Genomic DNA, 27,368 nt, shown 5'->3' on the forward strand with positions numbered 1-27,368 from the left:
CACCATCCAAACAGTGAAGCACGGGGGTGGCACCATCATGTTGTGGGGGTGCTTTGCTGCAGGAGGGACTGGTGCACTTCACAAAATAGATGGCATCATGAGGAAAGGAAATTATATGGATATATWGAAGCAACATCTCAAGACATCAGTCAGGAAGTTAAAGCTTGGTCGCAAATGGGTCTTCCAAATGGACAATGACCCCAACCATACTTCCAAAGTTGTGGAAAAATGGCTTAAGGACAACAAAGTCAAGGTATTGGAGTGGCCATCACAAAGCCCTGACCTCAATCCCATAGACAATATGTGGGCAGAACTGAAAAAATTATGTGCGAGCAAGGAGGCCAACAAACCTGACTCCAGTTACACCAGCTCTGTCAGGAGGAATGGCCCAAAATTCACCCACCTTAATGTGGGCAGCTTGTGGAAGGCTACCTGAAACGTTTTACCCAAGTTAAACAATTTAATGGCAATACTTCAAAATACTAACTGAGTGTATGTAAACTTCTGACCAACTGGGAATGTGATGAAATAAATAAAAGCTGAAATAAATCATTCTCTCTACTATTATTCTGACATTTRATATTCTTAAATTAAAGTGGTGATRCTAACTGACCTGAGACAGGGAATTTTTACTAGGATTAAATGTCAGGAATTGTGAAAAAGTGAGTTTAAATGTATTTCGRTAAGGTGTWTGTAAACTTCCGACTTCAACTGTATATAGTAATATTACTATCCAACCAGCAATTTTATGAAGTTGGCTTTATCTAGCCCAGATAGGTTCCCAATCCACCAACTGCATAACTAGCTACCAAGAAGTCATTTCAGGCTATCAAGTTAGAGTAGCTAGCTTGTCTAACTATCTTAGCTGGCTTGCCTGCTGGCAATGTTGGTAGACCTTAAAAAAGCAAGCAAATCTAAATGTAATGTATAAGACTCACATTCCTTTCAATCTTTTACCCAGATTTTATCAAAAAGATGCAGAGAAGCATATTTAGTTTCTTTAAAAAAAGAACCACCAGTCAGGAGGATACAGACAGCTCAAGAGGTATGCTTACAGTAGACATGCAGAAAAATATACATAGAATCAAGCATAATGATTATGGCTCTAGATTGCAGGAAAATGCTGTTTCAGGTGTTTAAATAATGCTGTAATGCCCTGCCATCCTCACGTACCGTGTGCCCCCTTAGATCGTTCATGATGCCTTTTGGTAAGGTAGTTTCATATGACATGACACAGGCATTGAAATTCCAGCCATACCAGTACTAAATAAAGGGAAGATGATTGGCATACTTTTTTAGTAAACGATTTTACACTATAATCTTGTTAACTTATACATATCATACCGTTTATATTAACCACTATAGCCTTCATTTAGTACAGCCTGTAGATATGAATTCCCAGTTACAATCCCCAGTCTCCTCCCCTGGTTCAGTACCTGCAGTGCACCACGATGGGTCCTGCATAGGAAGGGTTGACCGTCTTCACCTTCTTGAGGAACTTGAGCATGCCGATGGGGGAGAAAGGCACCCCAAAGTCTGGCCAGTTGGTGAAGTGGAGCTGGGTGACCAGGCAGGGGGCCCTGGGGCCGTCACTCCCCTGCTGTTTACAACAGGAAAACACATAAATAATTTAGATAATAAACTGCAAATTGTCACACTCTGATCTATTTCACCTGTCTTGTGCTTGTCTCCACCCCCCTCCAGGTGTCGCTCATTTTCCCCATTATCCCCTGTGCATTTATACCTGTGTTTTCTGTTTGGCTGTTGCCAGTTCGTCTTGTCTCGTCAAGCKTACCAGCGTGGTTTTTCCCGTACTCCTGTTCTCTCTAGTCCATTTTCTAGTTCTTCCGGTTTTGACCATTCTACCTGCCCTGACCCTGCCTGCCATTCTGTACATTACTGACTCTGCCCTGGATTACTGACCAAAACAGGGTTTGCCTGCACCCTGTTTTGTAATAAACATCTATGATTCGAACTGTCTGCATCTGGGTCTTATCCTGAGTCCTGATAGTAAATACCTGGTCACAGTCTCACACAGCATCATGTTTTCTAAGTGAGGGAACATACGCAGGGTTGTAGGCACATACAATGACACTTACATATTGTACACAGAACTTGCGCATGGTGTAGTCCACCAGTACAGTAAAGTCCTCTGCTGCCACCCTCACGTTCCCATACATCCAACAGCCCTGGTCTGGCCAGTACTGGTAACACTTGTCCTGAAGAGAGGCGAAATGGACATTCAGCAAAGCAGAAATTACAAAATAGACACTATTTGAATAGTTTCACCAATGTGAATGGCAGAGACTTTTATGGGGATTAATATTACTGACCAGGTGATAGAGTTGCCAGAAGTGATAGTCTGTCAGTCAATAAGTGAATCACTCTGATGTTCTAGACCATTAATGAGACTCTCAGACTAATTATAATCAAGCCTTGGGATGACTTTATCAACAAATTGTTTAGTGCCGCTAAACCCTCTGTTTTGTTATTTATTGATCAGCCCCTTGAGGTTCAATGGAATGTGATGCCAAGTCATTTGGGGTGACATATTGTATGGATTGGGAATGTAAGGAAAGGGTCAAATAAATTATACCCATGACCTTGAGGTGTGAGAAGACAAGAAGGGGCCTAGCAAAGGCCCTTTAGAACATCTAAGGATGTTGAACTGTCAAATCATTCTACAAGAGATCCCATTAGCAAATCTGAAGATATTCTTTACTGGTTGTATAAGCAGATAAGGGAGCAGTCAAACCTCTTTTCTCTCTTTCAGGTTAGTGAGCATCACTATAGTAGCAGTCTTCTGTTCCCAGACCATCCGCCAAAAGTCTGCCACAGTGTCGTGCATTGGGCCTATGGAAAAGAGAGAATGACACGGTTACCACAGACGTAAGAAGACATACTGTAGATATAAAGTAGGCCTAGTGTGCTGGAAAATAGCATATGCTTACATAAGAGTTAATTGAAAAAAACGAATCCTCTAGTAGTACAGTATTTTGCACAATAATMTTGCACATAGCTTATTTACCTTGAGCTGCAATGAATTTGTTCTTCTCTTTATAACCCTGGTGAAAAATTAAATATGTTTTGGCAAGTTACAGTAGTTATTAGACTGTAATGAGAAAGGAAGTAACACTGGATGCATTGAAATTATTTATAATAGGATGGAACGAAATACATAGTAAATATAACTCACATCTATGTATGAGGCATTTATGTAGTCCGTACAAGAATAACCATCGATTTGAGTTAACAACACTCTGGAATGGTCATCTGTTGAAAATGTCAAAAGAGACAAAATTGTACTAGGAAAATAGGTATCCTATTGATAATTATTTCATTACATGTTATCATTTTATTTGTATCTCTCTTAAGTGGGTTTAGTAGTTGCAAAATGTATTCCCATAACAATTCCCTCACTCACATGGTAGGATGTTTGGATATCTGTTCTTGTCCCTGTTGATTACCCTGCTAGCCTCCTCAAAGGAGCTGTGCTGGTAGCCACAGGGCAGTGACTACACAAACACAAACACAGGGGGTCAAACTATGAAGCCATTAATGAAGCCCTCATACATGCAGCATAATATGTAACAACTATAAACTCTACATGACATTATTAGCATTAACAAATGAAGGTATCACACTACTGTGACTACTATGTGTTGTATGAAAAGGAGCCCACATTGAACTCCTCTCTGAAAAGCTTGCAGTCGTCTGCCGAGCATATCCGGAACTGGTCTTCTAGCGAGTCCAGGGGGATGGGGAAGTAATGCTTGGATGGAGATGGGGATCGTGGGAGGAGGACCACTGTCTGCTCTCCTGTGTAAAAAAAATTAAATACATGTAAACATCAATGTTTTTACATTCAGTACAATAATTGTGATATAACTGAAATAATAGTTATGCATTTTTCTTTTAAAGGGGAAAAGTAGATGACCTAATAACACATGTGATGAGGTGAACATAAGGAGGGTGAAATCATACAGGGATTCATAAAAACAACTGACTGGGTCTTCAACTCTCACTCACACTTGCTAAACATTGTACTTTACATGTGAAAGTTACATTATAACTTACAATAACACACCTCACCATCGCAGGACAGAACATCCTTCTCTCCCCCTCACACGGAACCCAAACCGGTTGCGCGCGTGCGCCATCGTGCATAAATGTATTTTGTCCCCCCACACCAAACGCGATCATGACACGCAGGTTAAAATATCAAAACAAACTCTGAACCAATCATATTAATTTGGGGACAGGTCGAAAAGCATTAAACATTTATGGCAATTTAGCTAGCTAGCTTGCACTTGCTAGCTAATTTGTCCTATTTAGCTAGCTTGCTGTTGCTAGTTAATTTGTCCTGGGATATAAACATTGAGTTGTTATTTTACCTGAAATGCACAAGGTCCTCTACTCCACCAATTAATCAACACATAAAATGGTCAACCAAATCGTTTCTTGTCATCTCTCCTCCTTCCAGGCTTTTTCTTCTCTTGACTTTATATTACGATTGGCAACTTTCATAAATTACGTGCATCATCGCCACCGACCTATTTCTTCTTTCAGTCCCCCACGTGGGTATAACCAATGAGGAGATGGCACGTGGGTACCTGCTTCTATAAACCTATGAGGAGATGGGAGAGACAGGACTTGCAGCGCGATCTGCGTCAGAATTAGAACTGACTTCTATTTTAGTCCTTGGCAACGCAGACGCTCGTTGGCGTGCGCGAGCAGTGTGGGTGCAATAATTGAATAATATAGATTTCTACATTTATTTTGCAACGCTCGCCCACGCGACGCGAGCAGTGTAGTCAGCCTGTCAGTTTCCAATCTGGGTGTAAAGCTTGATTCCTCCCTGACCTTTGACAGCCACATCAGACACCTTTGTAAAGCGTCATTCTATCACCTCAAGCACATTGCCAAACTCTGTACCACCCTCACTCAGTCTGATATAGAAAAGCTTGTCTATGCCTTCATCTCCTCGAGGCTGGTTTACTGCAACACACCCTTCATCAGGATCCCTGGCAGGAGTCTCCAGAAGCTCCAATACATCCGGAACAGAGCTGCCAGAGTGTGGAAACGCCACCACATCACCCCCATTCTGGCATCTCTGCAATGCCTCCCAGTCRRATTCCGGATTGAATTCAAAACCCTCCTGCTGATTTTCCAGTGTATTCATGGKAATGCCCCTCCTTATCTCAAATAACTTCCCTCCCTTAACCCCAGCCGCTCCCTCAGCTAGACTGCCTCAACCTCTGGAATGCCCTTCCGGACCACCTGAAGGCACCACAGACTCTGGGCTCCATTAAAATGGTCCTAAATACCTTTCTCTCTAGGAAGGCTTTCTGCTGATAGCTGTGCTCCTTTTTTTATATATATATCTTTTTATAATTATTTATCACATAAAACACAAGGAATGGGTAACATTAAAGTATTAGAACATGAAGGACAAACGATACAGCATCAAGACACTATCAAACATGTATCAGTCTTTCCGCAACAGAGCCATCCTTATGTGTGAGGGTGCGTGATAGTGATATAAAATATGTCATAGTTTCCTTTTTCATGATCACAATCTTGTGAAACCCGAACCCTCCAAGATCCCCCCCACAGTTCCCCAATAGCTATCCCTCAACCATTCGAAACCCCCCCCACAGTCCCCCCCCAGAAAAAAATTAATAAATACAATTAATTCCATTCCCCACCCCCAATGCACCAACAACCAAGAGAATGAACTAAAGAGAAAAAAGGAAAAGACAGAAGAAAACAGCAAACAACAATGCAAAAAAACAAAAAAAAACAGCAATGCCTACTTGATATGTTTGTGTGCATGTCTGGCACTATTACATGTATGTGTGTGTTCTTGTATGTGTTTATTTGAATGAGAGTGTGTATATGCATGTGTACAAACACCTGCACGGCATCAGCCTCAGGCAAACCGGCATTAGTTGTAAAAACACTGCCACATAATGTCCTTCAAATGTACTTTTATTATGTTTTATTTTGACTTTGTTTTCCTTTATCTTTTGACCATCATTCTCTCTCTCACACAGCAACTCCCCTCCCACGTGTCTCCAATTCCACATACCAACCCTCAGCTTCACATAGCCCATCCCATCTATCTCTGCTGGCCACCTACTTCGGGTTTCTACGCAACACATACAGTGGGGAGAACAAGTATTTGAGACACTGCCGATTTTGCAGGGTTTCCTACTTACAAAGCATGTAGAGGTCTGTAATTGTTATCATAGGTACACTTCAACTGTGAGAGACGGAATCTAAAACAAAATCCAGTAAATCACATTGTATGATTTTTAAMTAAATCATTTGCATTTTATTGGAGGAAGAAGAAGGATGAGTACAARCCCAAGAACACCATCCCAACCGTGAAGCATGGAGGTGGAAACATCATTCTTTGGGGATGCTTTTCTGCAAAGGGGACAGGACGACTGCACCGTATTGAGGGGAGGATGGATGGAGCCATGTATCGCGAGATCTTGGCCAACAACCTCCTTCCCTCAGTAAGAGCATTGAAGATGGGTCGTGGCTGGGTCTTCCAGCATGACAACGACCCGAAACACACAGCCAGAGCAACTAAGGAGTGGCTCACACTCTACCAACAGTTTTATGCCCCAAATATTCAACATTTTGTTAGTGGAAAGAATTCTATATAATAATTTTAGCTGAAAAGCACGAAGTCTTGAATCTTGCGTTGTTTTATATATCAACTCGTACACCCTGTACCATGGAATCGGTACATCAAAAATCTCTATTTTGCAATCTGTATGGCACAGTTCTCAACATCCTGGTCCTCAAATGAAACTGGTATACTTTCCTATTTATAATATTTTTATTCCTCCGCCAGTTTTGATCCTTTATATTGGGCAGACAGACCAGCTCCCTACCWCCTCTTGCTGCCACACGCCTTCTCCATTTTTGGGGCAATGCTGTAATCAATTGGTTGTACTCTTGGATTGAGCAGACCTTCCCGTAAAATTCTGATAACTCCATGAAGGACATACACACTCTACCATTACAATTTACAATATAATTTAAGAACAAAAATACCCTTTTCAAACATCTTTCCCATAAATACAGGTATTTTATCAACCAGCACATTTGAGTTCAGCCATAATATTTGTTGTAATATTTGTTCTATCTTTTCAGGGGGATGAAATTGAAATTGTAGCCAGATCTGCAATGCTTGTTTGAAAAAGACAGATACTTTGAAAAAAGTATAATTTTCAATTAATCGAAAATGAGACATGGCAATCTYCACAAAAGCAAAAAGGCCATTTTTAAACAATGGATGAGCTTTTCTTATGAATCTACTTGAGAACCATTTAGGGTTCAAATAAAACTTTTGAATGAGTGAAGCTTTTAGAGAGAGGTTTAGTGCTTTTATATTTAATAATCTCAACCCACCCAATTCATAATATAGATAGGCTCGTTTTATTTTGTCTGGTTTAGCGTCCCAGATAAAGCTAAATATTTTTTGCTCATATGATTTGAAAAATGCATCATCAGGAGTAGGCAGCACCATAAGTAAGTGAGTAAACTGAGGTATGACTAAGGAGTTAATCAGGGCAATTTTTCCATAAATAGACAGGTATTTACCTTTCCATGTTTGTAGGATCTTGTCTATTTTTACAAGTTTTCTATTGAAATTCATTGTGGAGAGCTTATTTATATCTTTTGTGATATGAATCCCGAGTATGTCTACTTCACCATCAGCCCATTTTATAGGTAAGCTAAAGGTAATGTAAAAGTTGTATTTTTTAAGGATCCAATACGTAATATTGTACACTTATCATAATTCGTTTTTAGTCCAGTGAGTACAGAAAAGTTATCTAGATCTTTAATGAGACATTGCAGGGATCTAGCTTGCGGACTTAACATAAAACTTGAGTCATCGACATACATGGACACCTTCGTTTTTAAGCCTTGGATTTCTAATCCTCTAATGTTGTTATTGGATCGGATTTAAATAGCTAGCATTTCGATGGCCATAACGATATGGTGACAGCGGACACCCTTGTTTAACTCCTCTTGACAATTCAAAACTATTTTACACCTGGGGTTGCTATACATTATTTTTTASCCATTTTATAAGAGAATTACCGAAATTAAAAAAATCCAGGCATTTATAAATAAAATCCAGTCTTACTTTATCAAATGCCTTTTCAAAATCCGCTATAAATACCATTCCTGGCTTCTTAAATGTTTCATGATGTTCTATTATTTCTAGTAGTTGTCGTATATTATCTCAAATGTATCGTCCATGTAAGAAACAGTCTGATCAGGATGAACAAAACCTGGTAAAACCCTTTTAATTCTGAGTGCAATGCATTTTGATAGTATTTTTGCATCACAACATTGAAGTGTAATCCAGTTTTTTAGATAGACCGGGTCTTATTATTTGCCATCTGGGTCTTGTTTTAATAATAGAGAAATCAGACCTACCTGACAGACTACCATTTCTATAGTAGTAGTTAAAACAATCTAACAATGGAGCTTTTAGAATATCAAAAAATACTTGATATACCTCTACTGGTATGCCCTCAAGCCCTGGGGTTTTTCCAGACTGAAATTATTTAATAGCCTCAAAAGTTTCTTCCTCTGTAATTTGGCCTTCGCACTGATCTTTCTGTACATTTGTTTATTTTCAATTTTTTTAAGTATTTGGAAAGAATTCCTTACCGTACTCTTCATTCAGTGGGAGAGGATGAGACGGAAAAGAGAACATCTGCCTAAAATAATTAGCTTCCTCTTTTAAAATATCATTCGGAGAATCATAGATGACTCCGTCTTCAGTAACGAGTTTCTGCAAATTATTTTTGTTAGCGTTCCTGTGTTGGAGATTCAGGAAGAATTTTGTGCATTTTTCTCCATATTCCATCCAGTTTGCTTTATTTTTGTAATAGATGACATTAGATCATTCTTGAATAAGTTCAAGTTATTTTTTATTTTTCCTCTAACTTATTTTGTATCTCTGTAGTGTCGTTTTTATTGCTATCTACCTGTACTATTAGTTCATGGATTTCCCTTGTTAGTCTTGTTTCTTTAGCCAGAAACTGCTTTTTCATTATTGATGAATATTGAATTGAATGACCCCTAAATGTACATTTAAAGGTATCCCAAACAATAAGGGGATTTGCTGAACCTATATTATACTGGGAAAATTCAGTTATAAATTATTTTGTCTTAGTTAAAAATAAATTGTCCTCCAGTAAACTTTGATTACATTTCCAATATCCCCGTCCACGTGGAAAATCTATAAGAGTTATGTGAATGCCAATTAGATGATGATCCGATCGCATTCTGTCTACTATTAAAACTTTTTTAACTTTTGATGCAAGAGAGAAAGAGACAAGTAGTCAAGACGACTAGCTTGATTAAGTCTCCTCCATGTATATCTCACTAGGTTGGTGTCACGTTCCTGACCTGTTTTTCCTTTTTCTTGTATTTATTTAGTTGGTCAGGGCGTGAGTTGGGGTGGGCTATCTATGTGTGATTTTCTATGTTGGGGTTTTGTGTTCGGCCTGGTATGATTCTCAATCAGAGGCAGCTGTCAATCGTTGTCCCTGATTGAGAATCATACTAAGGCAGCCGGGGTTTCACGTGTGTTTTGTGGGTGTGTGTTCTTGTGTCAGTGTTCCGCCACACAGGACTGTCACGGTAGTTATTTTGTATCGCATATTGTTTTTGTTAATTATTAAATCACTATGGAAACTAGKCACTCTGCGTATTGGTCCGATCCGTCCCGCCTCTCCTCGTCCGAGGAGGAGGATTACGACTGCCGTTACAGTCGGGGTTTTTTAGTCTCCAAATATCCACTATTTCTAATGTGTCCATAATATTTGTGATTTCCTGCAGGGCAAAGTGATGATAGTTTGTAGAGTGATTACCTTTACGGTCCATTGAGGTACTTAACACTGTGTTATAGTGTCCTACCATAATGATTAGATCATTTGTTGCCTGTAACTTCGATAAATTGGTATAAATGTTTTCGAAGAATCTCTTTTTTGTCCACTTTCATATTCAAAAGAATCTACCTTCCTTGTGAATCATTCCTGATTATTTGGACATTCAGATCGAAATTTTTGTTAATTAATATCATCACACCCTTTGAGTTCCTTTGTCCATGACAGAAAATTATTTCACCACCCCATTCCTTTTTCCACGCAACTTCATCTAAGGATGTAGAGTGAGTTTCCTGTAGGCAGTATATGTTATATTCCTTTTCTTATAGCCATGTAAAGACTGATCTTCTTTTTTTATAATCTGCCAAATCTTTACAATTATAACTAGCTATACTTATTTCACCCCTTACTATAACTAGATACTATTCTCAGGCTAAATTGACCATAATTCGTGCTTGTAAAGTTACTGCCATCAGAGGTATTATGATGGTCAAAATTAGAGCTTTCAAATGTCTGATATTTAGAATTCAAGAAATAGGTTCTAGCAATATTTTTTTTATTCTCTTGCCTGTTTGCTTGTGAGCCAATGCCACAGATGTTAGAAAATTGAGACAAATTATGTGTGTAACAAATCTGAGTAGTTTGATGTGTATGATATTGGCTATGATATAATGAGAGTGTGTATGATGTCTGTATAAGAGTAAGACTATAATTTGTGATGTCCAAATAAATAATAACTCTGCCAATTTGCATGTTTGAGTGTCTATGTGTGTAACATGTAGTGCGTACAGCCTTAATATTAATAATTGTAATCCATATCGTATCACATTCATAGTTGCATCATAATTACCTTTAACATAATTGAAAAACACATCCCAGCATTTCCATAGCAATTGACATTTCACATGATCATYAAAGAAACCTTGCAWTACTYTAGAGACGGCTTCACTAGAGTACAAATGTAATCCATACAATATGTTATTATTCTCCAATGCCCCTATTTTGATATCTTCCCCTTGCTTGTTGTAAACATATATAAACTTGTAGACAAATACATAAAAAAAGATAGACAAACAATAAACACATTAAATTATAAAAGTTCTCGACAATAGAGAGAGAGGGAGAGAAGAGAAGAGAAAAGACAGAAAGAGAGATACCTGTGCTCCTTACTGTCCTTGTCCCTTGTAGCATCAGCTGTGTTCTTTGTGTCAGTTGACCTGTTTAGTTGTGTTRATTATTTTCTATTTGGTTTCTTTAATATTGTATTTTATGCACTTTGAGATTGTGTATAATGAAAAGTGCTTTACAAATGTAATAAATTATATTTATTAATTACAAGGTTAGAAAGTTACAATGGATTTTGCTTCAACTGCGTGTGGTAAGGTAGACAGTGAATCTTTTTATAATTTTCTACCATTTTAGACGTGTTAATTCGTCTTGACAGATCTCAATAGCAGAATATGCCTTCAGTAGGATATCGCTACAGAATAGACCTGACTTTGTGTTTTGATTGTGACGACTTATCTAGAGAACAGATCAGTATTGAAATTCAACAAGAACTATGTACACACAACCTAAGGCATGCATCAGATCCCACAACACATACTCAATGGTTCAAATTAAATATTATATACATAACTAGGGCTGTGGCGGTCATGAAATTATGTCAGACGGTTATTGTCATGCAAAAGCCTGCCGGTCTCATGGTAATTGGCCGTTAATTAACATAAACACGTTAAGCATCTCCAGGCCACCAGCATAGAAGCCGCTGATGCGTGCCTTTGGAACATATACAGTGCATTTGGAAAGAATTCAGACTCCTTGACAATTTCCACATTTTGTTACGTTACAGCCTTGTTCTAAAATGGACTGAATATTTTTTCCCCCTCAATCTACACACAATAACCCATAATGACAAAACTAACAGTTTTTTATTTTTTATTTTGCAAATGTATTAAAATGTACATAACTATTCAGACCCTTTGCTATAGAGACTCGAAATTGAGCTCTGGTACATCCTGTTTTTATTGATCATCCTTGAGATGTTTCAACAACTTGATTGGAGTCCACCTGTGGTAAATCCAATTGATTGGACCTGATTTGGAAAAGCACACACCTGTCTATATACAGTGCATTCTGAAAGCATTTAGACCCCTTGACTTTTTCCACATTTTGTCACGTTACAGCCTTATTCTAAAATCGATTAAATTGTATCTTTTCCTCATGACAGCCTGCTTGGAGTTTGTCTACAAGCTTCTAAAGGACTCTCAGACCATGAGAAACCAGATTCTCTGGTCTGATGAAACCAAGATTGAACCTTTTGGCCTGAATGCCATGCATCATGTCTGGAGGAAACCTGGCACCATGTCTACGGTGAGAAATGGTGGTCACACCATCATGCTGTGAGGATGTTTTTCAGCGGCAGAGACTGGGAGACTTGTCAGGATCAAGGTAAATATGAACGGAACAAAGTACAGAGATCATTGATGAAAACCTGCTCCATAAACAAGATTCTCTGGTCTGATGAAACCAAGATTGAACTCTTTGGCTCGAATATCAAGCGTCACATCTCCAGGAAACCTGGCACCATCCCTACGGTAAAGCATGGTGGTGGCAGCATCATGCTGTGGGGATGTTTTTCAGCAGCAGGGACTGGGAGACTAGTCAGGATCGAGGGTAAAATTAACGTAGCAAAGTATAGAGAGATCCTTGATGAAAAGCTGGTTCAGAGTTTTCAAGACGTCAGACTGGGGCTAAGTTTCACCTTCCAACAGGACAACAACCCTAAGCACACAGCCATGACAATGCATGAGTGGCTTCGGAACAAGTCTCTGAATGTCCTTGAGTGGCCCAGCTAGAGCCCAGACTTGAACCCGATCGAACATCTCTGGAGAGACCTGAAAATAGCTGTGTAGCGAAGCTCCCCATCCAACCTGACAGAGCTTGAGAGCATTTGTAGAGAAGAATGGGAGAAACTCTCCAAATACAGGTGTGCCAAGCTTGTTGCATCATACACAAGAAGACTTGAGGCTGTAATCACTGCCAAAGGTGCTTCAACAAAGTACTGAGTAAGGTGTTTGAATTCTTATGTTAATGTGATATTTGCATATATAGGTTTATGCATATGCTCTAATATGCAATTGTGCCCGACCGGCTCAAAACCGTTGTTATGTAGCAAAATTTGAAATTGAGTTTTTTTACATTGGATAAAAGTAGAGACTCTGTACACAATGGTATATCATACACTACAGTGGAGAAACAATGGGAAAGTAACTTTGCTTTGAAAGTTGATAAACTTGTAATCTCACTTTTGAGAAAATGGCCTTTGAATGTTTCGGTACTACTATTGGAGAGCCCTTTGTCTACACCCATTCAGCATCGTTCACACCCTATTAAGCTTTATCCCCACCCATCTCTTTAAGGGTTGATCCGAATGTACTAACAACAGCAGTCAAGCACCCAAGCTAACTTGCTAGCTACTTCCAGACATTTAAGTGAGAGAGAACAGATCACTGAACATTACTCGCCCTAGCAGAGCTGGTTAGGCTGTTATGTTATCCAGAGCTTTGGTGACTGCAACTGTGCTGTCAGATTGTCCGTTTGTAAATTCAGAGCGTTTCGTGATCAGAGCGCACACCAGACGCTCTGGCCGATGAGTAGGGTTGATCCGAACGTTCTGACTTCACAACGGCAGTCAAGCACCCAAGCTAACAGACTAACATTGACTACTTCCAAACACATAATGAGAGAACACCCCACCATTTTACTCACCCTGGCAGAGCTGGTGAGGCTGTTTTCATGTTATCCAGAGCGTTGGTGACTGTAACTGTGCTGCTGGCAACAATTGAACTACGCTTTTTTGCAGACGTTTACTGACACCGGCCATATTCAACGGGTGTTGAGCGTTAGTAAATTCATTGCTATTCTGCTCTCTCTGGCACACTCAGACAAGAGTGCTCTAAAATCGGAGTAGATGGCCAGACTGAATTGACGAACGCACCCGAAATGGTTACTTGCATAGTGGAGTCTTTGGTTATGACATGTAGCTAGCTAGCTAGGTAAACAATGAACCATAATCACAACTCATGACGTTACTACCCTGCATGAATCTGCAGGTAGCTAACCAACCAGGTTCAATGTTAGCTAGCTAACATCATGCTAGCCAAGCAAACTGCTTTTTGTCAAAATTTGAAACGTGTAATATCTGAAAATGTATAGTTAGCTAACGCACTGTAACGTACAATGTACCTTATATTAGAGCCCAAAAACGTAATATTTCCAGGTCAACTGTAATATGAATACCATTGTAAAGCACAATTTCTCCCCTTTCCAGCAAAATCAATGATGAGACCTTCATGCTGCTCGTCTCTGCATAARTGAAGAAGGCAATGAGCTCTGTCGGGTCTTTTTAAAAATGGTGGGTGGGGAAGCGAAACCTACTGATTAACAGGGGAAGGGGGAGATGAGCCATGTGGGGAAACAGCTTTTTTCATCCGATCTGTCCAACATCACCTCTAAAATGTAAATAAAACACTATAAAGAGTTTATATAATGTGTCATTGCATACCTATTTGAAGGTTTGTGTCGAAATTGAATTGGGTTTTTAGGGTGGCGCTAAAGTTATCTTCAGAAGTAAACAGCGGCTGTCGCGGCTTTTGAGAGTCATGATGGCTTGCAGTGATGAAGCAAAAACTGTATGCATTCAGTTGACACAGAATTAGTTGCATTATGCGTGCTGTACGTTACGTCATGACACGTCACAATTTAACGTACGGTGTCAGAGGGGTCCGTTTTTTTCAACTTTACTCCAATACTATCGGACCATTACCATGTCAACCAACGCTGGCATAGAAACGTAGTTCACACCCCAGATTTTGATGCCAACACAGTTGCTACAGTCCCATTAGTTTTCATTGCAGCCTCGTTTGAATGRCGCGGTTGCACACATTTGTACGGGATGGGGTTAGTCAACAGTAGCTAGCTAGACTATCTTACCCATATACATCATTCATGGTTGGACGGGTCTCCTGTCGGATGCCATGGTTGCCCTTAGTTTGACGATGTAATTCGGAAACATGTGTTTTCTCCATCTCCTTAGCTATCATACTCGAAGTCCACTGATTTCAAAACTCAGTCCTCCAGAAAGTAGAGAGCAACACTTATGCAGTTTTAATAAACAATAAATGTTTTAAAAAGCAGCGTTCGACAGGATTACCTAGACATACTGACCAGCTCAAATAGACAGAAGCGTGCTATATAGCAGACCAATCCAAACTTATCTCTCGGCATGTCTAGCCCACTCATCATCTCAGCCAATCATGGCTAGTGGGAAGGTTGCTGGCTTTTTATATGGCTAAACCAACTAGGCTCGTAATTTAACAATTTCATGCGTAATTACATATGGCATACACGTTTGTTAATAAGGCACATGAAAGTGCACATGTTCGAGAAGGCATTTCTGCCAAAAAACACATTTTGACAAATAAAAAAGTTTACGTTCAAACGGCTCTCCTGTGAAGTAGTGACCCGCGACATATGCCTAGTTTCCTGAAACAGGTCACATATGGATGTTTTGAATTAATCATCCATCACTTTCGAAAGCGCTGCCCATTTCGTTGTGTTAGGCTTTGAAACATCCACAATGACCATGTTTTACACTCAGTTTCAACCTGTTGTTGAACTTCTTTCTTCAAATTGATCATCACATAGAGTATAATTTTTAAAGCACATACCCCTTTTTTATTTTTTATTTATTTATTTTTTAATCCCCTTTTCTCCCCAATTTTCGTGGTATCCAATCGCTAGTAATTACTATCTTGTCTCATCGCTACAACTCCCGTACGGGCTCGGGAGAGACGAAGGTCGAAAGCCACGCGTCCTCCGAAGCACAACCCAACCAAGCCGCACTGCTTCTTAACACAGCGCGCCTCCAACCCGGAAGCCAGCCGCACCAATGTGTCGGAGGAAACACCGTGCACCTGGCCCCCTTGGTTAGCGCGCACTGCGCCCGGCCCGCCACAGGAGTCGCTGGAGCGCCAAACCCTCCCTAACCCGGACGACGCTAGCCCAATTGTGCGTCGCCCCACGGACCTCCCGGTCGCGGTCGGCTGCGACAGGTGCGAACCCAGAGACTCTGGTGGCGCAGCTAGCACTGCGATGCACCCGGGGCCCAAAAGCACATACTCTTTTGATGATAAGTGTTTGATGTGATTTTCAATTGCATTTGCGTTGATGTCAGATGACAATACAGCCCTGAGTACCAGGCCATTAGAACCCGATGATCGTTAGCGAGTTGAGTACTACTAACGCATGGCTAGAGTGCATAAGAGGCGATTACTGTGAGTCAATGGTCAAGTGGAATTTTACTGTGGTCAAGACTCCGGTGTGGCGGTAATACGGTTACCGCAACAGTCCTACACATAAGATGTATGTGGAAAAGTGAAGTTGTGAGACGTACCTTGATCTTCCAAGAAGCCATTTGGAATCTTCTTATCAACTGAGGTGACAAGAACCTTCCTGTGGTTCCTAAACCTAACCAGAGAGTGTGACAGAGAAGAGGAAAAGGAAACAAAAGAGGAAAGAACTAAAACGTTATCCGACCATAACCGATGAAAGATAATATTTCAGCTCAACAAGTCAGAATAAATAGAAACCCACCATCTGTACTGAAAGCTGTTCTTTCTCATGAGAAGCACAGAGTATCCTCACCACTGAGAGAAGAGTTGACTGAGTGACTGAGTTGACTGAGTGACTGAGTGAGTCAGAGAGCATGGTATAATATGACCCAGCTAGGCATTTGTTTTCTGTTTTACTGGAAGAGCAGTTGTTGGAACACTTTCAACACACACACACACACACACACACACACACACACACACACCCACACACCACCACACACACACACACACACACACACACACACACACACACACACACACACACACACACACACACACACACACACACACACACACACACACACACACACACACACACACACACAATGTGGGGGTGGGCTGGGCTGATGATAAAGGAAAGGATGGGGGTGAGGTGAAATCACCCAGTGTTTGTTACCTTAGGAAGTATACTGTTGGGAGAACGATGATGATGAGAAGAAGAGAGATGACCAGCATAGAGGAAAGTACATGGGCACCCTGGGGGTGGGTTTTCTGGGAAACAAAGATAAATATATTATTTTGTATACTACACAGACAAGTGTTGTCAATATTTTCACATCTATATGCACCCATTTAAATAGATAATTGCACTGTGCATGTCTAACAATTGTTTACATTTAGGATCAAGTTAATGTATGCTGATTGTTCTGGGCCTCGTTTCCCAGAGCCTTCATAGCGTTAAGCTCATCGCTAGAACCATCTTTAGTAGCCGAGTTTCCCAAAATCATAGTTCTAAAGATGCACTTAAACGCTTTTTATTTACCGACTGCCTCAGACCACTCGTAGAACAGCTAAGTGCGTCCTCAGATGCTTTTTCCCCCCTTCCGCATCACTTCATACACAGAAGATATACGCTAAACACAGAATCAAGAGCTATTCTGTCTCTAACGAAGTTGACTACAAATACAAGCAAATAATAAAATGATGCTTCAAATGAAAATGTAGATGACTGCAAAAGATAAATACATTATAGGGCAGGTAGGCCTATATATTTCAATCGCATTAACATACATTTTATGTTCATTCCATTGAATTCTATTTTGCTAATTCTAGGGTGGTGGCTGTAATGTTTTCCTCAATATATTTCATGATCTACTTCCGGCGCCGACCGAGATGGCCGCCTCGCTTCGCGTTCCTAGGAAAATTGCAGTATTTTCTGTGTTATTCCTTACTTGTACCCCAGGTAATCTTAGGTTTCATTACATACAGTCGGGAGGAACTACTGAATATAAGAGCAACGTCAACTCACCATCGTTACAACCAGGAATATGACTCTCCCGAAGCGGATCCTGTGTTTTGCCTTCCACCCAATACAATGGATCTGATCCCAGCCGGCGACCCTGTGCGACGCCGTAAAAGGGGCAAACGAAGCGGTCTCCTGGTCAGGCTTCGGAGACGGGCACATCGCGCTCCACTCCCTAGCATATTACTCGCCAATGTCCCTGAGGGGGACACACCCTGATGCTGCATCCTGATGCTGCATTCATCGTAGCAAGGCTAATCTGAAAACAAAACTCCCTAAATTCTATCAGCATATCGATTGTGCTACCAGGGCTGGTAAAACCTTGGATCATTGTTATACTAACTTCSGCGACGCATATAAGGCCCTCCCCCGCCCTCCTTTCAGAAAAGCTGACCACGACTCCATTTTGTTGCTTCCAGCCTACAAACAGAAACTAAAACAGCAAGCTCCCACGCTCAGGTCTGTTCAACGCTGGTCCGACCAATCTGATTCCACGCTTCAAGACTGCTTCGATCACGTGGATTGGGATATGTTCCGCATTGCGTCCAACAACAACATTGACGAATACGCTGATTCGGTGAGCGAGTTCATTAGAAAGTGCATTGACGATGTCGTACCCACAGCAACGATTAAAACATTCCCAAACCAGAAACCGTGGATTGATGGCAGCATTCGCGTGAAACTGAAAGCGCGAACCACTGCTTTTAACCAGGGCAAGGTGACCGGAAACYTGACCGAATACAAACAGTGTAGCTATTCCCTCCGCAAGGCAATCAAACAAGCTAAGTCCCAGTATAGAGACAAAGTAGAGTCGCAATTCAACAGCGCAATTCAACAGCTTGTGTCTGAGCTGTTGAATTGCGACTCTACTTTGTCTCTATACTGGGACTTAGCTTGTTTGATTGCCTTGCGGAGGGAATAGCTACACTGTTTGTATTCGGTCATCATTCCAGGTTTTAACTTAATTTTTTCTATTTTCTACATTGCAGAACAATAGTGAAGACATCATATAATATGTATTATATGAAATAATACATATGGACCCATGTCGTAACCAGAAAAGTGTTAAACAAATCAAATGTAATTTATATTTGAGATTCTTCAAAGTAGCCACCCTTTACCTTGATGACAGCTTTGCACACTATTGGCATTCGTTCAATCAGCTTAATGAGGTAGTCAACTGGAATGCATTTCAATTAACAGGTGTACCTTGTTAAAAGTTAATTTGTGGAATTTCTTTCCTTCTTAATGTGTTTGAGCCAATCAGTTGTGTTGTGACAAGGTAGGGTGGTATACATACGATAGCCCTATTTGGTTAAAGACCAAGTCCATATGATGGCAAGAAGAGCTCAAATAAGCAAAGAGAAACGACAGTCCATCAATACTTTATGACATGAAAATCAGTCAATGAAAAAAATCAAGAACTTTGAAAGTTTCTTCAAGTGCAGTCGCAAAAAACATCAAGCACAATAATGAAACTGCCTCATGATGACCACCACAGGAATGGAAGACCCAGAGTTACCTCTGCTGCAGAGGATAAGTTCATTATAGTTAATATTCAACCCTACAAATTTGTTTGATATAGAAAGACCGGGTTTTTGGAAGGTTTTTTGAATTTATGTTTATTGAATTATGACAAATATTAATTGCATTCCACCAATGAGGCCACTAGATGGCGATTTGGTATTTTGACTGCAGGAAGGGCTAGATGTACTCGGAGGGCTAATATCAATAACATGCATGTCAATCTTTTGGCTCAAAGTAGAGGAGAGATTGACTGTATCACTACTTGTCTTTGTGAGAGGTATTGATGTGTTGAAAGCACTGAACTGTCTGTACGAACTGGTAACACACAGCTCAGACACCCACATTCTTAGAAAAAAGGGTACCAAAAGGGTTCTTTGGCTGTCCCCATATGAGAACCCTTTTTGGTTCCAGGTAGAACCCTTTTGGGTCACAGTCCCCAAGTCCAGAACAGACTCTGAGAAATGCACTGTACTACATGTAACTCTCTTCCACATTAAGTAACTCTCAAGCGAGCAGTAAGATAAGAAAAAAAAAAATGACAAAACAACACCTCACAGCACAATGCAGACACACACACAAAGCCTTAGCAGCAGCTAATGGGGATCCTAATAAATACTAAAATGATAGGTTCAGCATTTAGAATAAGCCGCCTCTATATCTGCAGCCATAAGTGGTAATATATCTCTAGGAGCTGATCTGTCGTTAGTATTGTGGAATAATTATAATGCTAAGGTAAGATTTGAATGGAGAAAACTGATCCGAGAGCAGCGCTGATTTTCTTTCGATCCCATCAGTATCGACAGATGTTCTAACGTTGCACTTAACGAACGTTCTCTCTACATGCTTGTTTGGGAAACACTTAAAAAGTTGACTCGTAAATAACGATGCATCCGGTAAGATCATCGAAATGCTTAAATTACATCGCAACTGGGAAACGAGGCCCTGTTTGATTCCCTATTCGTATGAAAGTTACTTACCTGTAGTCTGGTTCTCATGAGAGGAGTTATTCAAGGTTATTATAGTTGCAGTCAGAAACAACACCATTGTGACTGTGGAGATAAAACAGAACATGAGTGAATACATGTTTTTTACGCTTCTGCTACTCTCTGTTCATCGTATATGCATAGTCACTTTAACGATACCTACATGTACATACTACCTCAATAAGCCTGACTAACAGGTGTCTGTATATAGCCCTGCTACTCTTTTTTCAAATGTCTTTTTACTGTTGTTTTATTTCTTTACTTACCTACACACACACACACACACGCATACCTTTTTTCCCGCACCATTGGTTAGAGCCTGTAAGTAAGCATTTCACTGTAAGGTCTATTGTTGTATTCGGCGCACGTGACAAATAAACTTTGATTTGATTGGATTTGAATGCTGTAAAAAAAAAAAAACACTAACTAAATTCCACTAGAGGGCGCCCACGATACAAACCAATTTTGGCCTGACGATGTCAGTGTTGTCAGTGTAAATAAGAGGATGATGCCAGGCCCTCTGACTGTATGATTCTGTAACTCCTTATAGCCTATCAGTTTCCTGTCCTGTCCGAGCATATCCACTTAGCAGCATGGTGCATCTCCTCTGACCTCATATCCCTAAAATACACATATCAATGTCCAAACAGGCAGCATTATCTCATAGACAACAGAAACCAGATCCCCTGTGGTCCTAGACAGACTGGAGCAAAGCTAAACATAAGCTCAAGAGATGTACATCTCACATAGCAATGAGCAGCGCTTGGATAGGAGGGAGCGAGAAACAGTGAAAACCGAAATGAGAAATATCCTTTTCTCGGAACAATCACTTTGAAGGATGAGGAATCTCCTGTTACCATTGAGTCACTCTATGCAGCCTGAAGGCACTACAAGGATACATAGGCTGTATTAAACCAGAGTACAGTTACTGTTAAGAGTTTTATCCATGGGCAGACTTGAGAGCACGACTTTATTCTCTGTTAAAGTCAGAAAAAGCTGTATGGCATATATATAATCATTAATACTGCCATTGTTAATAATAATATCTCTTTATCTCTCTCTCTTTCAATTCAATTACATTTGCTTTATTGGCATGACGTAACAATGTACATATTGCCAAAGTGTACTTTGGAGATTTACAATATTAACATAATTCATAATAATAATCAATGTTGTCAAAGGGACAACAGTAACACCAATAACCAAGGGTCAAAATAACCATTCATTAAACAYTAACAATAAGCATAGAGGACATGTGCAGGTTGGTTGGTCTGTCAGACACTGTCCCTCATCTTATGACAGGCAGAAATGTAGTGCGCTGCCAACCCACAGCTCTCTGCATCCTCCCCCCAACAGTGTCTAACCATCTCAATGGCAAGGCTGTGCTCACTGAGCCTGTACTTTGTCAAGGTTTTTCTAAGGTTTTGATCAGTAACTATGGTCAAATAGTTTGCCACGGTGTARAGTCGATTTAGGGCCAGATAGCACTGGATTTTGCTTTGTGCTTGTGTTTCCCAATAAGTACTGTAGTTTTGTTTTGACTATGTTGTAATTTGTTTTGATCTGATGGACTGGATGTTCTGGACCAGCTGGATGTGGGGACTCTTTTCTTTGCTCAGCTCTTGGCATTGCAGGGCTTGGTAATGATATCAAATCAAACTTTATTTGCCACATGCGCCGAATACAACAAGTGTAGACTTTACCGTGAAATGCTTACTTACAAGCCCTTAACCAACAGTGCAGTTCAAGAAGAAGAAAATATTTACCAAGTAGGCTAAAATAAAAAGTAATAATAAAAAGTATGACTATGCATAGGTAACAAACAAACAGCGAGTAGCAGCAGTGTACAAGGGGGGGGGTGGGGTCAATGTAAATTGTCCGGTATGAGAGGGGGTCACTGTATTTTAGATGTTTCCAAAACTTTATTGCTCTTTTTTGAGCTTTTATTACGAGTGGATTTTGGCCTAATTCTGCCCTGCATGCATTGTTTGTAGTTTTCCTCTAGACATGTAAGAGAATCTTACAGAACTCTGCATGCAGGGTGTCAATAGGGTGTTTGTRCCATTGGGTGAAATATTGTTTTGCAAGTGGACCCCACACCTCGCTGCCATGAAGTGCAATTAGTTCAATAACACATTCAATTAGTTTTAGCCAAATTTTAATAGGTATTTCAATTAGAATTAGTTTTTTAATGGTGTAGAATGCCCTGCATGCTTTCTCTCGGTGCATTCACTGCATTCACTTCTCTCTCTCACTCTCTCTCTGTCTCTCTCTCCACAGTACCAGTCAAAAGTTTGGACAAACCTACTCATTCCATTTGTATTATTTTCTACATTGTAGAATAATAGTGAAGGAATCAAAACTATGAAATGGAATCATGTAGTAACGAAGAAAGTATAAAAAATATATTTTAGATTTGAGATTCTTCAAAGTAGCCACCCTTTGCCTTGATGACAACTTTGCACACTCTTGGCATTCTCTCAACCAGCTTTATGAGGTAGTCACCTGGAATGCATTTCAATTAACAGGTGTGCCTTCTTAATTAATGTGTGGAATGTCTTTCCTTCCTAATGCATTTGAGCCAATCAGTTGTGTTGTGACAAAGTAGGGGTGGTATACAGAAGATAGCCCTATTTGGTAAAAGACCAAGTCCATATTATGGCAWGAACAGCTCAAATAAGCAAAGAGAAACGACAGTCCATCATTACTTTAAGACATGAAGGTCAGTCAATGCGGAAAATTTCAAGAATTGTTCAAGTTTCTTCAAGTGCAGTCGTAAAAACCATCAAGCGCTATAATGGAACTGGCTCTTTTGAGGACTGCCACAGGAAAGGAAGACCCAGAGTTACCTCTGCTGCAGAGGATAAGTTCATTAGAGTTACCAGCCTCAGAAATTGCAGCCCAAATACAGTGGCAAGAAAAAGTATGTGAACCCTTAAGAATTACCTGGATTTCTGCATAAATTAAGTCTAAGTCACAACAATAGACAAACACATCCTGCTTAAACTAATAACAAAKAAACAATTATACTTTTTCACGTCTTTATTGAACAGACTGTGTAAACATTCACAGTGCAGGTTGGGAAAAGTATGTGAACCCTTGAATTTAATAACAGGTTGACCCTCCTTTGGCAGCAATAACCTCAACCAAACATTTTCTGTAGTTGCGGATCAGACCTGCACAACGGTCTGGAGGAATTTGACCATTCCTCTTTACAAAACTGTTTCAGTTCCACAATATTCTTGGGATGTCTGGTGTGAACTGCTCTCTTGAGGTCATGCCACAGCATCTGAATCGGGTTGAGGTCAGGACTGACTGGGKCACTCCAGAAGGCGTATTWTCTTCTGTTRAAGCCATTCTGTTGTTGATTTACTTCTGTCTTTTGGGTTGTTGTCCTGTTGCATCACCTAACTTCTGTAGAGCTTCAATTGGCAGACAGATAACCMTACATTCTCCTGCAAAATGTCTTGATAAACTTGGGAATACATTTTTCCATCGATGATAGCAAGCTGTCCAGGCCCTGAGGCAGCAAAGCAGCGCCAAACCATGATGCTCTCTCCACCATAGTTTACAGTTGGGATGAGGTTTTGATTTTGGTGTGCTGTGCTGTGCCTTTTTTTCTRCACACATAGTGTTGTGTGTTCCTTACAAACAACACAACTTTAGTTTAATTTGTCCAAAGAATATTTTGCCAGTAGCACTGTGGAACATCCAGGTGCTATTTTGCGAACTTCAGACGTGCAGCAATGTTTTTTTGGACAGCCGTGGCTTCTTCCATGGCATCCTRCCATTAACATAATTKTTGTTTAGCGTTTTACGGATTGTAGACTCGTCACCAGAGATGTTAGCATCTTCCAGAGATTTSTGTAAGTCTTTAGCTGACACTCTATAGGATTCTTCTTAAACTCATTGAGCCTTCTGTGCTGTGCTCTTGCAGTCATCTTTGCAGGARGGCCACTCCTAGGGAGATTAGCAACGGTGCTGAAATTTCTCCATTTATAATTTGTCTTTCAGAGATACTTTTGTAAAACTTCCCAGCTTTATGCAAGGCAACCATTCTTAATCTTAGGTCTTCTCTTTTGTTCGAGGCATGATTCATCAGGCAATGCTTCTTGTGAATAGCAAAGTCAAATTGTGTGAGTGTTTTTTTATGGGGCAGGGCAGCTCCAACCAAAATCTCCAAACTCGTCTCATTGTTTTGACTCCAGGTTAGTTGACTCCTGACTCCAATTAGCTTTAGAGAAGTCATTAGCCTAGYGGTTCACATACATTTTCCAACCTACAGTGTGAATGTTTAAATGATGTATTCAAAATAGACAAYAAAAATACAATCATTTGTGTGTTATTAGTTTAAGGACACTGTGTTRATTTACTGTTGTGAAATMTTATGTCAAATTGATGCAGAAATTCAGGTAATTCCAAAGGGTTCACATACTTTTTCTTGACACTGTAAATGCATCACAGAGTAAGAGACACATCTAAACATCAACTGTTCAGAGGAGACTCCGTGAATCAGGCCTACATGGTCAAAGTGATGCAAAGAAACCACTACAAAAGGACACCAATAAGAAGAAGAGACTTGCTTGGGCCAAGAAACACGAGCAATGGACATTAGACCAGTGGAAATCTGTACTTTTGATTTTTGGTTCCAACCGKCGTCTGTTTGTGAGACGCAGAGTAGGTGAACGGATTATTTATGTATGTATGGTTCCCACAGTGAAGCAAGGAGGAGGGGGTGTGATGGTGTGGGGGTGCTTTGCTGGTGACACTGTATGTGATTTGTTTAGAAGTCAAGGGACACTTAACCAGCACACCTACCACAGCATTCTGCAGCAATACCCTATCCCATCTGGTCTCTGCTTAGTGGGACTATCATTATGTTTTTCAACAGGACAATGACACAAACACACCTCCAGGTTGTGTAAGGGCTATTTGATCAAGYAGGAGAGTGACGGAGTCCTGCATCAGATGACCTGGCCTCCACAATCACCCAACAGCAACCCAATTGAGATGATTTGGGATGAGTTGGACCGCAGAGTGGAAAATCAGGAAATCAGGAAAATCAGCCAACAAGTGCTCAAAAATATTTTTGGGTCAAAATATTCTTTGGGAAGAAATGTCTTCTCGAACATGTGAACTTTCATGTGCCTTAATAACAAACTTGTATGACATCTGTTAAATTACGAGCCTTGTTGGTTAAGCCACAGAAAAAGCAAGCAACCTTCCCAATAGCCATGATTGGCTGAGATAATGAGTGGGCTGGACATGCCGAGAGAGGAGTTCGGATTGGTCTGCCATATTGAAGCGGTCTGTTTATTTGAGCTGGTCAGTCTGTCTTGGTAAACCTGTCAAACGCTGCTTTTTWAAAAATGTATTGTGTAGTGGAGCTGCATAAGTGTTGCTCTCCATTTTCTGGAGGAACACATTTTGAAATCAGTGGAATTAGAGTATGATAGCTAAAGAGATGGAGAAAACACCTGTGTCCGGATTACATGTTTAAACTAAGGGCAACCGTGGTATAGCATTCCTGACAGGGAGACACGTCCATGATGCATGTTGATGTATGCAGACAAGATAGTCTAGCGTGAGCTAGCTACATTTTCATATATTACACGTTTCTAATTTTAACAGAAAGTGGTTTCATTTCAAGCTCAAGTGTACTGTTAGCTAGCTAGCAGTACATTATTATTTGTTTCCCAGAGCCGTTTGCTTTTCTAGTTAGAGCCTAATGTTAGCTAGCTAACATTGGACCTGGTTGGTTAGCTCCTAGCGCTGTGGCATTGTTGCCACTTTGTTCATTGTTGTTTAACTAGCTAACGTTAGCTGGCTGGCTTGTTAGCTAACGTTACGTGACATGTGTGATCTTAAACGTTGTTTACCTGTCTAGGTTCATTGTTTACCTAGCTAGCTAGCTAGCTAGCTAGCTATATGTCTTAAGCTGAAGTGTACTGTTAGCTAGCTAGCTAACGTTAGCTGGCTACCTAGCGGACGTTATTACTTGTTTGCCAGAGCAGTTTGCTTTTCTAGTTAGAGTCTAATGTTAGCGGGGTTGGCACTTTGTTCATTGTTGTTTAACAGGCTAGCGTTAGCTGGCTGGCTCGTTAGCTAATGTTACATGACGTGTGTACTACACCCATTGAATATGACCTATGTCAGTAAACATCTGCAAAAAGTGTAATGAAATTGTTGCCAGCAGAGCTGGTTAGGCTGTTTTCATGTTATCCAGAAGTAAACAAATCATCGGCCAGAGCGTCAAGTGTGCGCTCCAAGAGCGAAACAAGATGGGTGGGGCTAAAGCTTAAGAGGGTGTGAACGATGCTGAATGGGTGTAGACAAAGCAGAGCTCTTCACTAGATACCAAAACATTCAAAGGCGATTTTCTCAAAAGTGTGTTTACATGTTGATCAACTTTCAAAGCAGAATTACTTTCCCATTGTTCCTCAAATGCAGTGTATGATATAACATTTCGTAGCTATGAGTCTCTACTTTTACCCAATGTAAAAAGCACAATTTCGCTACATAAGACCGAATCCAGGTGGTGAGTAACATATGTGGGAACTCCTTCAAGACTGTTGGAAAAGCATTCCAGGTGAAGCTGGTTGAGAGAATGCCAAGAGTGTGCAAAGCTGTCATCAAGGTAAATGGTGGCTACTTTGAAGAATGTAAAATATAAGATATATTTTGATTTGTTGAACACTTTTTTGGTTACTACATGATTCCATATGTGTTATTTCATAGTTTTGATGGCTTTACTATTATTATTCTACAATTTAGAAAATAGTAAAAATAAAGGAAAACCCTTGAATGAGCAGATGTGTCCAAACTTTTGACTGGTACTGTATGTGTGTCAAATGAAGTGAAAGTAACTGTTTAAATGTGATGAATCCCCTCTGATCTAGTTTGACCGTCAGCAACACTGATGGTTATAGGTGGGTAAATATTAATCCCAGCCATAACCCTGAGTGGAAAATCCTAATGTTCATTGTTACTTTACTTCAGTAAGCCCTGAAAG

At 40.3% G+C, this 27,368-nt stretch overlaps 1 protein-coding gene across 1 annotated transcript in view; it reads right to left on the bottom strand.

The window, feature by feature from the left end:
• LOC111977320 (receptor-type tyrosine-protein phosphatase epsilon-like) overlaps window positions 1–27,368 on the bottom strand; it is a 69,224-nt gene that overhangs the window by 12,508 nt on the left and 29,348 nt on the right. Inside the window, exons 3-12 of the mRNA XM_024006697.2 lie at window positions 20,351–20,422; window positions 17,001–17,095; window positions 16,384–16,457; window positions 3,683–3,819; window positions 3,425–3,515; window positions 3,197–3,273; window positions 3,029–3,065; window positions 2,756–2,853; window positions 2,100–2,219; window positions 1,437–1,600 (exon numbers count right to left, since the gene is read on the bottom strand). Of these exons, the coding sequence (XP_023862465.2) occupies window positions 1,437–1,600; window positions 2,100–2,219; window positions 2,756–2,853; window positions 3,029–3,065; window positions 3,197–3,273; window positions 3,425–3,515; window positions 3,683–3,819; window positions 16,384–16,457; window positions 17,001–17,095; window positions 20,351–20,368 (911 nt within the window). The 5' untranslated portion in view covers window positions 20,369–20,422. The remainder of the gene's footprint in view (window positions 1–1,436; window positions 1,601–2,099; window positions 2,220–2,755; window positions 2,854–3,028; window positions 3,066–3,196; window positions 3,274–3,424; window positions 3,516–3,682; window positions 3,820–16,383; window positions 16,458–17,000; window positions 17,096–20,350; window positions 20,423–27,368) is intronic.

The sequence above is a fragment of the Salvelinus sp. IW2-2015 genome, linkage group LG18, assembly GCF_002910315.2.
Source record: "Salvelinus sp. IW2-2015 linkage group LG18, ASM291031v2, whole genome shotgun sequence".
Taxonomy (NCBI): domain Eukaryota; kingdom Metazoa; phylum Chordata; class Actinopteri; order Salmoniformes; family Salmonidae; genus Salvelinus; species Salvelinus sp. IW2-2015.